General features: G+C 36.8%; 1 protein-coding gene and 1 long non-coding RNA gene across 2 annotated transcripts in view; one reads left to right on the top strand and one right to left on the bottom strand.

Moving 5' to 3' along the window:
* The window catches only part of LOC114350977 (uncharacterized), a 50823-nt gene extending 40379 nt beyond the window's left edge, over nt 1–10444 (top strand). The window contains exon 3 of the long non-coding RNA XR_003655749.1: nt 10394–10444. This is a non-coding gene — a long non-coding RNA (uncharacterized LOC114350977). The remainder of the gene's footprint in view (nt 1–10393) is intronic.
* Nucleotides 5096–10047, bottom strand: LOC114350969 (uncharacterized). Its single transcript, XM_028301979.1, has 2 exons — nt 9782–10047; nt 5096–5950 (listed from the first exon to the last, which is right to left on the bottom strand). Exons 1-2 carry the CDS (start codon nt 9975–9977, stop codon nt 5403–5405), a joined length of 744 nt encoding a protein of 247 aa, XP_028157780.1. The 5' UTR covers nt 9978–10047; the 3' UTR covers nt 5096–5402.
* Nucleotides 10445–13462: the final 3018 nt, after the last annotated feature.

The raw sequence follows: 13462 nt of genomic DNA on the forward strand, positions 1-13462 counted from the left end.
CCACGAAGACGCGCCCCACCAATTTTTGGTTGAGGGAAGCGCGGGGTGCGGGGAGTTTGATCCGAGCAATCCGAGCGTCATAAATTGTAGTGTGCGTGTGCACTCATGGATAATTAAGCGTGTACCGATAACACTTAAACATTAGCGGAAGAATGGTGGGGCGCGTCTTCGTGGATGGCACGATCTAACAACAGAATTTGCGAATTATTCACATGTGAAACTATTCAGTTATGATTTACCCATAGCTAGCTAGCTATTCATAACCTACGAATCCTAGAACCGCGAACCTCCCACATGTTTACAAATCCAGTCTATTGTCACAACATTACGATGTTTTGAATCGATACAATTAGTCATCGACGAAGACTTTGATCGTATCGATTTGACTCACACATACATACTTCCGGTGTCAACGCTGATGGAATTCAAATTGACTGATAGTGGTGGTTCCCCGAAGTATGTATTAAGCATAGCTCCCTTGTAGTTGATATAGCATATCAGGCTATACATTTTCGATGCAAAATCGAACGTATTACAACGATATAAGATGCTACAGGTTTGGCTTGATGTGCGCTTGTCTGGTGCTTCAGTCGCGTGCAGAATAACCTACCTATTGATGAAAATCACAAAAGTTTAAACTTTTAAAGTATGCCGGAAACTTAGAGAAACACGTTGTTTAACACGTTAGAAAGGTCACTTCTTTACTAAACTTATATTGGCATAATAATGTATTATAAGCAGTACCTACCTACCTACATCAATTATTTATCTCTAAAGAGTGCAAATCCTTTTCAAATTGACCCGCTAAGAAATCGAACCTGCGTTCTTACCCAATAAACACTTAACTAGAGGTCTTTACTCTTAAATGCAAAACAATTAATTAATCAATCTATTAGTTTTAGCTCTAAACTTTAGAGCTACAACTACGTTTAATTTAAAGTCTAAAGATTAAACGTTATGCACACGACAAGTCTAGTCTATCGTGTAATATTTGTCGTGTAATAAGTATTTCCATTAAAACTGGCTCGACAAAGTGTTTATCTAGATAATTAGTAACCAGGTCAATGCAGAATGTTTATTATGCGCGATTACAGCTGGCATTTGATTAGCATTGCTAAGAGTAGGCGCACACCGTTGATTTTTCGTCGGCCGATAGTTTAGTCGGGCAGTTGATCAGTATAGGCATGTATGGGAGTGCGCACACTACGCCGATCCGATTTGGCCGATTCTTCATACAAATTAAAATCGGGCACAACTATCGGCCAACTAAAAATCAACGGTGTGCGCCTACTCTAAGGGTACGGCCACACGTTGATAGATTGCTAGTGACTGCTGGTTAGGCTACGGTCACATTATTATTCTGTGCTACGGTCTCCTATTAATCGCTGATGATGATCCATCCGACCGATTTCGGCCATGGCAACCACTCTGTAAACGAACTAAAGTCAATGACAGCCCGACGGATAAGCAAGCTGAAGTGGCAATGAGCAGAGCAGATAGTACGTACGCAGAACTGATGGCCGATGGGGCAGCAAGGTTCTGGAGTGGAGGCCACGTACCGGAAAACGCAGCGTGGGACGTCCACCCACAAGGTGGACCGTCGACTTGATAAAGGTAACAGGATGGCGCTGAATGCAGGCCGCTACCAACCGTGCGGTCTGGAAGTCATTGGAGGAGGCCTGTGTTCAGCAGTGGACGTCCTGTGGCTAAAATGATGATGACCACTCCGACTCCTAGCTGTCTTGGCGGCGCTGGTGTGCTCGAAGATGGCTTACGTAACCGATCTTCGCGGCAAACCCCCTCCACATTGAGGGCATCTGAGCACGCCAACATAGTTATAGTGAATGGCGGCAGATAGACGGGCCTTCAAGTCATCGCGCTTCGTATCGAGTTCAGTTCAGTGCGTCTTAAAGAAACTACATCAGAAAAAAAAGGCTAACGGTTTCCTATTAAACACTATACGCGCTGTATGACGTCAACGCTCCTATAGTCTATCCAATATAGCTTGATTAGAATGACAGCTGCCATCAAAAGTAACGACATAACTTTGTAGTAGCGATCAATGAGAGCTAAATATTGGCGGACAAGAAATAATTCACGTCTGACCTACAAACAATATTTTCGACGACAGTGCTTCCAATAAAAATGTTAATTTCGTGTAAATGCAGCGTTAAATTACACCAACAAGTAGTAATTCGAAATTATAAAAATCAAGCTAGAGTATTAACGACGTCTCTACAAGGTTATCTCGAGTTACAAAAATGTTAGTGTTGGGACATATCGACAAATGTCATATTAAATTAAAACTAATTTTTTAACATATTTAAGTCAAGTTATACGTTTTTCTAAATGTTCACTATTAAAAACCAAAAAACATTTCATTCTTAAATAATCAAACATCTGAAATCAATCACCGGTAATTTGTTGGGTATTCATAGCACCGTTGCTCTAGAAGAGATGCCCACCGCCCTCTAGCGAGAGGAAAAAACCACTGAAGAACACTGATGATAATGACTACGACTTAGGTTGTACACCCTTGACATGAATTTTAAATTTTACTGTCTTTCAATTTAAATCATAATTGTCATTTTTATGAATAAAGATATGAAGAAAAATTGATTGCATTTTTTTATATCATTTTTTCGAAAACTTATCGATACATCTATGTGAACCGTACGAAACATACCCAGCACTAGTCACATTCGTTTGACAGCCGTCATTCTAATCAAGCTATATTGGATAGACTATATCAACGTTATACGCCGATGTCAATGTCAGAAAGAGACCAACAGTACATTTCTTTAGATACCACAGCTTGGCTTTACACTACGATTACATAAATAGGTACCTACTTGACACCATAATAAATTGACATACTTTTTATGAACGGTCAAAACGCACCAATCTTATGTTTTCTGTAGCAATTCAAAGAGCAATTTTGCATAATGTCGTAACATTTCTGCCAACTCAATTTACTCACGAGAATTTCACCCGATGATCGCGTAGAAAAATAAAAAGTCGACAACCACAACAGTATTGGTATCGATACTCGACTTATCGTACTATTAATTAAAGGATAAAATCGATTCCCTATACCGATGGCGTCACGAGCGTTTTGCTGCGTCACCTTGCTAATTAAAAGTTGCAAACACCACAGCTGGGATAGAACAGCCTGTAGATACTTACGTTGTAAATTGCAGTTGCGATTGTATGTACAAACGACAGCATGTCAAGCTATAGGGTCCTATGTAATAGGGACGATTTGCAACAAAAAGGATGACCAGTTAGAAAGGTATAATACACACAATAAGTGCCATGTTCACTACTGAAAGCTCAATCGATAAAGAGTATGTATTCTAATTTACTAATAATTCTAGTCTGCAATAAAATTGTGTATAGCTATTGTAATTAAATTATCTGTAATACAAGTGCCTATAAGTAGAGCTTGAAAATACATTACTCTGAGAAAAAGTATGTCCTCAGCCCTACAGTTTTACGGTCATTGTCTCGTCTTGGCGGAGGCTCTACCATCGTGCCCAGTACCCTCAGATTCACGCGTTTATTAAATGAAGTTCATGAAAGAGTTGGAGTCGTTGCAAGAACATGAATTTACTTTTTACACGATCGAATTCCACAATAACAACTGAATGGTCTGCTTGGTCTCTTTGGTCTACTAACCCATTTATTGTGACGGCTACAAATACTATCATGGATAGTAGTTTTTGTGTCCATAAAACCTACCATTCGGGGACCCCTGCTGGGCAAAAACGTAGAGGGATTCGGTGATACGATAAACCCTGTGACGTAGGTAAATATTTTTAATGACGGCCATTTTTGCAGGGGAATGGCCAATTTTTGGTTATTCATTGCTTTTGGGATGTCGCGAATGATGCCTATTAGTATTATCCAATGATTGTCTCAGGGATTTTTATTTTATTATTCAGCGTGAATGGTTTATGAGGAAAATGTTTTAAATGAATTTTGCGAGTTGAGAATATGTAAGAATATTTATATCCCTAACCTTTGAAAATTTAACTGGATCATAGGTTTCAATAATGTAAAAACCAACTAAAGGCCTAATTTCATTCATAATATTATTTCGTTGTGATTACGCGAAATAGTGTTTGTTGAAATTCAGTGAAATGAAATAAGAACTAGACGATATTAGCCTTTATTTCCAATCCAACGTGCTCATAAGAAATATGAAAATTCATGTCTCGGTTTTCATCATGTAAAATATTTGCACTGTATAGAGTATAAGCTGCCCGATTGTCTAGTCTAATGCTACAATGCTTTAAATTCTGCTACTGACAGTGTTTTTCTAATTAATTCAAATCTACTCTTTACTGGTTGTGACTGGTTCGTTCATTCCAAAATGCAACGTTCCGCTTTGGTCATCTTTTTTGCAGTTCCTCCAAATTGGCACGGCCCAAAGTAATATCGGCTGGAAACGATTAATTCCAGCTATATTTTTCATCAGCAGCTATTCAGGTGATTTTTCCATGCCAAAAGTTCCAATCGGAACGAATCGGAAATTAGCTCTGCCTTTGTAGTTGTTATTCGGAAAATTATTCATTGTTAAAAAGCCAGTGGAAAAGAACAGAACCTTTTTTTGCGGGAAAAGGTGCATTTTTTCCAATGGAACAATTTAATCATTAACTTCCTATATTTTTATAAACCACTATGTTCTTCGCCTCGATCGCATGCATATTTTAAACGCCAATCTTCATGCCAAAATTCATCATGACTCAGCAATAAAACTTAAACAACAAAGTTACATAATAAATGTGGTGCTAGTTGACCTTGAATATGAAAATCGTTTATTTCTCTATACGTCATAACGTACTAACTTACTAACGTAACTGTAACTAACGTCGCGAATGTTCAATTCATTTTGCTATTCTTTGGTCTACCTTTACCATTTAATTATGATGTGAAGAAGGTTTTGAATGTATTTCATGTAATGTTCAAAGAAATATAATACGAGTATTTTCAAAGAAAAACGTTTGGGATGTCTAAATGTAGTAATTAGTAGGTACATGGATAGGGTGAGAATTTGCAACATGATGAAAAAAGCTCTTTAATGTTAAAGTACTTATTTAATGACTTGTCGCATTGCTTCCCATACATTTCCTCACAGACTTAACCACTAATTTGTTTATTACAAAAAACTAAAGACTTTGGACTTAATCTTCTGTGCCCAAAACTAAAAAAAGAATCCTTTTTTATAATCAAAATATTAAAAATATTAATTTGAGCATAATGCTCATGAACATTTGAGTTAATAATGTGAAATTATGTTAATATTATATAATAATAATAATAAGAATTTGAATTTGTAAGAGAAAAGGATAAACTTATCTTTAACTTAGCCTACGTACTATCATTTCAATACAAACTCATCACGAGTCACTGCTAGAGCTAATTCTCTTCAGGACTTTCAAAATTTCAATTTTAGCGTCAAACTTCTGTTGATCGTTCAATTTCCTCAACGCCGGGACTATTGACAATGCGAACTGCCTGTCTTCATCTTCTGTCTCACTCTTTTTCATATCTCCCACCATTTGCAGCAATTCTTGTTTCATATTACCATCTCTTTGGAACATGTTCGCTTGAAACGGCTCCTCTTCTATTTGGACATAATGATGATTGCTAGAAGATTCTTCATAAGCTGATCTTCTGTCTGAGTCTTCAGACTCCATATTAAACATTTGTGATTCCAAAGGATCATTGGAGTCTTCGTCCACAGGTTCTTTGATATCAGGAGCTTCGGGAATTTCATCAGGATTAATCAGAAAGGTCAGTTTGTCGAAGTGAATGTATTTTCTTCTTTTCTTGAAATCGGAATCGGAGGTGGAGTTTTCTCTGCCTCTCATTTCTTTTTTCTGTAGAGACAGTTCTCTTGTGAAGCATGTGCGGATGTTCTTCCATCGCCTTTGAAGGTCGTGGGCTGAAACAAAAGTGAAATGTTAATTTTAAACACTGTACAATGTTTTTTACCTTCCTTTCCCTCTCCAAAGGTTGTTAAAATGACATCGCTTCCCAGCGATAATACTCAAATTGTGCCTTTAACTTATTACCAGTTTAAACTAAAGAGTGAGAGAGTCACAAAAGTCATTCATTTTCTGTAAATAGGTTTTTAAAAAGCGCATTTACACGTCCCAGTATTAGTTAAACCGTACTGCTTCGGGACAATAAACGGGCTGGTGCTGAGAAGAAGCAGTCAGCTTAGTACATAATATCTACTGGGGCGGAGCCGCGAAAGAATGTCTAGGCCGTCTAGCTCGGACAATAACTCGCAGCTCCGTTCCAAAGACTTCGGGAGGACACCGTCAGGTTTTAGTGAGTAGACCCTGCCCATCTGGCAGGGAAAGGCTCACATAACCCACTGGTTCCCCCAGGCCAGTGGGTATGCAATTTCATGTATTTCCTGACGAAAAAAAGTACATAATATCTAATGTTTTCATAGCTTTTTCGTGAGATAAAAGAAAATAGGTCAATAATGTTTCTCCATTCTTCACATTACTTCTCAAACGCGTATCTCATTCACGCACGTAGCGAATCTTGAATAATGTAGCATCGACTTTCCGCACGTACGAGTGCTATGAAATCTATGAAGATTCATTCCTAAAGCCTTGATCACACGTACCGAGTAAACGGGCGAGACAGTAAAATGTTTACTCGGTCGAGACAGTTGGGTGAACGAGTCCCATACTAGAGCGCTCGGCCGAGCACTCCGCGTAATGTTCATACACACCGAGTACTCGGCCGAGAGCACTGTCTCGCCCGTTTGCTCGGTACGTGTGATCAAGGCTTTACAGTGAACAATGTCGTGCAATGAATGACAGATTGAAGTTCAATTTTCTCCTTTGAATTTGCCTTTTTTTTAATGTGACAAGAGACAAACGAGCAAACGGATCACCTGATGGTAAGTGATTACCGTATGTATGGTATGGTCCTTGCCTATGCTTGAAGATCTTTGATTGAAGCGTACGCACTTATTCACAAACATTACTATGAGGTCTCACAGTGCGCGTGGAGGCACAGGGTGACACACGAACCAAACAGCGCTCTATTCAACGCTCGCTGTGCGTTCGATTTGCGCAAGCATCGTTTGTGAATATGGACGTTAATTACCTAACCAAAATAATTCTTAAGAAAATATTATGAAAACGATGCCATTCCTTCTCATGAATGACTGACAGATTTGAGTTCACTTTACCTCTTTGAATTTCCTAAGTAAAGTTTTGTTTAAGTTGCACAATTCATTTTTCTAATACCTGTGGTACATTTCGAATAGAATTTCCACGTAAGCAGAATGTCGTATTCTTTAATTCACTGGATAACATCTACGGTTGGGACAGGGACATAGACTTATAGACTACATGGATCTAAAGACGCCGCAAAATTGCGATGCCGTTGTGTGGCATTTGGAAAATACACATCAGTTGCTTATTCAACACCTTTGTGATGAAATTGTCATCACATATAAATCAGAATTTATTAAAAAAAAGCTTAAGACTTTTTTCTGAAAATTACCTATTTATGTACATTTGGCTTAACCTATGCCAATGACCGCAAGAAACATGGAAAAAGAAACAAACTAAGTTGGGAAGAGCTTTCGAAACTAAATGAATTATAACAATTAACATTTTTAAATATTAGCTATTTTACCTAACCTACAAAACTTTTATTCTAATGATCTGTTCAAATCTAAAAAATAATATTGTAAATAAAGAGCATAAAATATTCTCCTTACCTAGAAAATAAAAGAAAAAAATAAATAAATATAAAAATTTACTTTTTCAATTAACAAATTATACCGAACATTTTCAGAAGACGACTTTCGAGTTTCTTGTATTTATTATTGCGCCATCTCCTAGATGACATTTATGTGTTAACAAAATACAAAGCGGTGTCTATTCCTTTAACTTGTCTCCAACGAGACTCGAATCCCGTATTCGGCCCACGAGCGCGTTGTTGATAGAAAACTACCGTCCAGAACGAGTCAGCTCGCCGCAACTAGATTGGAAGGTGCTCAAAAAGATATAGTTTCGTCAAAAAGATATAGATCCGGATCCCAGTTAATGAGGTTAGGTTTGAAAGGGTTCGGGAGTTTAGTTTTGGGTCGAGGGTCAATAGGATGTGGACATACTTTGTGTGGTTAGTAGAAGTAGGAATTTCAGCAAATGGGTTCCTGTTTCAGATTTTTTTTTAATCTGTCCTTTTAGTTAGGTGCTTATATTAGGTATCTAAGAGTAAAATAAAAATAAGAACATTTATTTTAGACCTGAGCCCATAAAATTCGAATATTATGAGAATTTATTTCACTACTGGATAAGTTTCGATACTTATGCATTTTAAAAATTTGTACAAGTAAAATAGACGCAAGCTCCACTTAAAGTCTGGAAGAGATTGCTCCCTAGCGAGCAATAAAACTACCTAAATTAATGCCTTTTCAATTTTTATATTTCTCGTAATTATTGTCATTTTGGGGTTAGTTTGCACCAAAGAGAGTTTATTTAAATCAACCTATTTTGACACATAAAAACGTGTTGCCGTCATTTTGACACCAATGACTGAATTCATAAGACGATCCCGAAATTGTGCTCGAAATTAGCTACATACAGAATACATAATAGTGTATTAGTGTGATACCTCCTGTCAACGTGTGTTGCTCATGGTTAGCCCCAATTACTCCGGCTACCCGCAATTGCACCGTCATATTGCCTAATACGAAGTGGGTTGAATATTATGCGTATTTGGCAAATTAATATTGAGAATGTGTTAATGATTTCTCATAATAAAATAAAATAGTCTCGTAATCATAATAACTGCACTCAAGTTATTTTGAGATGTTACCTACTTATTTAGGCTGGGTTGCACCATCTTACTTTAACTTTGACAAATGTCAAAAATCTGTCAAAAACAAAAAACACCGGTTACCGTCAAAGTTACTGCCAAAGTTTGGTGATACAACTCAGCCTAAGTGCTAATGAGGATTAGATTAGATGGCGCACTGTTCAAGGATAGGCATTATTTTAATCTGACAAATAACATTGATTTCATTATTTCATTGCAAACAACGTAAAAAATATCAAAATATTCTTAAATGATAATTTTAAACCTACTTAACTACTGCAATCCGATTTAATAAGAGAATTCTATGAAGTTTAGTTCTAGCCATAACATGCAAAGTTCTTATCAGCGCTGTTTATCGCGCAATAAAAATTAGCCGACGACTCACAGCAACTAACCTTTAATACTGGTTTATCAGTTGCCATGACACTCGAGAACGTCTAATCGTGTACACACGATTTAGTATCTTATTTATTTGTAATAGATGCTATTTTGCAAAAGAAATGTTTGCTTTGATGTGCTGTATATTGTATGTGTGCATCATTGAAAAAACATATTTACTTAGCAAATGTTATTAGTTGTACTGACTGACACCGGTATTTATCGGTTATTCGTGACAAACGAAGGTTATTGATGTTTGTTCTCATTGCCCAAGTTTTATAAAAATAACATTGACTTAGCAATTTACCGCGCAACTGCGGCATCGTGACGTCACAACGCAATAATTAGTCCTCAAAACTTCAAAAGGATACGAAACCGAACTTTAACCACCTTCAGTTATGTCCAAAGAAATGTGATTACGTAGAACAACAACGCTAAAGTATTTTATAAATAGAAAGCCCACAAAATCGAGCGCAGTTTATTAATACGAACCAGTTGCGAATAATTCACCGCGCAACCGTATTCCTAGCGGCATACGTACCATATTCGAGTTTCCTCCTTGGACTGATGTTGCCCCATTCTGGAAAAACTTCACGGCACACTTCTTTCCAGAGACCTCCCTTGTATTTGCCATGATTGTGGTAGTTCAGATTGGTCTTGCTGTATAGAGCTGCCCGTTTTTTCACGGCTCCGATCAGTTTTTCCGTGCTAATTTCGACCTTCGGTTCGTAGTCCATTGTCGCGGCAGTCGCGCGAGCGGTCGCGTCGGCGCGTGACGGGCAACTAAGATGGCGGACGCGTGGCGCCACTGTCGAGCAACTATTGCGACAACTCAACGATCGCCGCGTGTGGTGTAGGGCGCGCATGATTTGGAAATTTATTTTAGGATAACGACACTTTTTGTCTTGTTTATTTTTATCCGTTAATAAATAGGATTTTTACAGGTCTGTGGTACTTTTAAGTTTCAGATAGTTGATCTTGACTGACATGCTATCTTTAAATAATAAGACGTTTGTTTAGGTGACTTTTTAATGTTCTGCTAAAGTACCAAACCTATGAAATAATAAGTTGTTGTTCAACTGACTTTTTCAGTACTTTTTTAAACAGTTCTAAGCAAATTACATAGTAATAAGATTTTTTCTTTTTGTTTCAGTGGAAATCAAGATGGTGTGTTATGCGCAAGCTGTCTCCTGTAGCAGGTAAGCCTTTATACCTAATTTTACTATTTCATTTTCTTTGTCTACAAAATTTTGAATTAAATTTAACATTTTTATATTGACAAGACTCATGCTCACACTATTTTGACTTGGAGCCATGAATCGACGTAATCTTGGCAAGTGCATATTAGCCGGCTTATTTTGGTAATGGATTTTTTCCAAAATAACTAACACGACTAGTGTGTTCCATTCTAAGAAGACAAAGTACCGGAATATAATAAAACTGGCTTAGTCACTATTGGAAATAATGTTCATACCATAAAAGCAAAGCACGATTAAAATGATCCTCATTATGCGTAAGCAAAAAATATTTTACGTTGATGTCCTTCCACGTCAAGCATCATAGTGCTACGAGTCAAATGACGTAACATTTTTACTAAACGTCTGACTGATATCATACAAAAACGTTGTTTAAAAATAAATAGCATTTTACCTGTAATATTTAGTACTGTTGTATTAATGTTCTGATAAATCACATACTTAATACTTTACTGTAGTAAAACACATTAGCGCATTTGGTCTTATAATTTAAGCAGTTATACAATGTGGACCCAGTTAGGGCACATCAACTTTAGGAAGGAGGCAGAACGATCTTAGCGGTTATTAAAAGTCACATTATTAAATTTATATCTAGCACATGTCTTCATGCGTTCTTCTTCCATGATTAACAAAGCATTATGCATTAGTATCATCTTATCTATTTAGTTGCGACTTACGGCGATGAACTCAGAGGAAGTGGAAACTTCTCCGCATCCGAGCAACCGACAAATCGGCAATCTGTCGAGTAAGAGGGTTCCCTTAGTTGTTTGTTAATTTCCTCTTAGTTCCCTCTTATTTGATTAAGCAGTTCTTAAGAAATACATAATGGATGTAACCGATATACTGATACTACCTTTTACTTTATATACCAGATATTGTTGACTGAATTATTGATACTATGTTTTGAATTTTATTAAAATAACTTAAGGTTCAAAACCTTTGAAAATATATTTTTATTTTACAGAGAAAAATTGAGAAACAGATTAGGTTTTTGTACTTTTGTGTCATTATTGTGCTTTTGAAATATTTTGTGTGCTAATAATAAAGTAATTCTAAATCATTTTTGTAATGTGAAATGTCTGTATAAAATCATTAATAAGTGATTTGAAATGAATTGATTATGAAGTGAAATTAATTAGCACTCATAATAGCGAAATAGCTTTTAGCGAGCCTGAAAATAATATTATGTCAAACTATCGTAACCTGATTATGACATTTCCTTCACCTTAAATACGTCAACCAAGAATAACAAACAAGATACCAATCTCAAGTAAACCTACTAAATTATTGCACTAAACCGCCTAAAGCCTCAGACACCCATAATAGGGCACCGACAATTTATTTGCCATAGACAAGGGTGCCCAAAGAGGGGAGAACCCATTAAAGTCTCGTGAGGAGATAACGGAGGATAAATCCCAAAGCAATCGGTAGGGGAAAGTAGTTTTCTAAGCCATTAATAAGCAACAAACCCAAACGTAGATCCGAAGAGAAGTAAGGCATAAATACAAATCAGTCGTTTTTTTCGCAGACAACAGAATTTTATCGACTGATACGATAGTTTAGTCGCTTCTAATTTGATTTGTATGGCTGAGGAATCGGCCGATACCAAATCGGTGTGATGTGCCTTTCATACATGACTGATTAACAGCCCGATCAAGCTAACGGCCGACAAAAATTCAATCTGCGGGTGTCTAGAATGCAAGTCCTTTAACAATTTGGATGGCATAGCGGTCACTAATAATTATGACGCGCATTTAATAATTTTCAATTGTGTCTAGTTTTTGCTTTCTGTGAAGAAGAATGTTTTAAAAAATCGGCGGATTACCATCATAAGTACTTAAAACTAGTTGTCCTGATTTTTTTCCCAAAAATGTACACTCTCTAGCTAGCGTTTTAATTCCTCAGAAATGTAATCTTTCTATGATGACGTGACCTTACAATATCCTACGAATATTCCTGATTATCGTCATCATTACAGCCATAGGATCTTCCCTCAATGATTTCTATATCGCTCGGTTGGTAGCGGACTGCATCCAGCGCCTTCCTACTACCTTTATGAGGTCGTACCTACAATACAAATAAGTAATTTATTATGTATTATTGTTACTTACATTACGTTACAGTTCAAATTATTCATAATGCATTACTTATCTATTCACCTTCACTAGAATAAGACAAACAAAAATACCTATAAACAATTCTGTTCCACGATTGATGCATAATTAATTTCTCAGTAAAAACATATCACACTATTTTGCATTCGCGATGAACTTTATTATCTATTCAACAAGAAACATAATCGCGAGAACGTTTAAACTTTAACTTGGTATTAAAAGCAGGTAACAATTTCCTAACCTTCAGACGGCCTTGGGATGTTTTTGTACCAAAAGCAACACAAATTCTATTGCAAAATCGAACTTAATACAACTGTATAAGATGCTACAGTGTATAACTTGATGTGCCGTCATCTGCTAGTGCAAGACTATCGGATTTGAATCCAAGAAGCTACAAGTTTGTGGTTAAAATTCCATTAAGTTAAGATGAAATGAATACTTACTATTAAATACATCTGATTATTTGTTTTTTAAGAATTTACTACTTATTCATTCGTGTTCTTAGAACCAAGAAGAACGTAAGTAATGATTAAAACAAAAAAAATGTGCTTTAAGAATCATTGGAGGCAAACTATTCTCAGTTAGAGTAGGCGCACACCGTTGATTTTTCGTCGGCCGATAGTTTAGTCGGGCTGTTGATCAGTATGGGCATGTATGGGAGTGCGCACACTACGCCGATTCGATTTGGCCGATTCTTCATACAATTTAAAATCGGGCACAACTATCGGCCAACTAAAAATCAACGGTGTGCGCCTACTCTTAAGGAAAATAACCGAATAGGTACTAAACTACTTAAGGCTGAGTTTCATCACCTTATTTTAACCGTGACTTTAACGATAACCGATATTTTTT

Source organism: Ostrinia furnacalis, unplaced genomic scaffold, assembly GCF_004193835.3.
Source record: "Ostrinia furnacalis isolate ACB-3 unplaced genomic scaffold, ASM419383v2 OfSCF0077, whole genome shotgun sequence".
Taxonomy (NCBI): domain Eukaryota; kingdom Metazoa; phylum Arthropoda; class Insecta; order Lepidoptera; family Crambidae; genus Ostrinia; species Ostrinia furnacalis.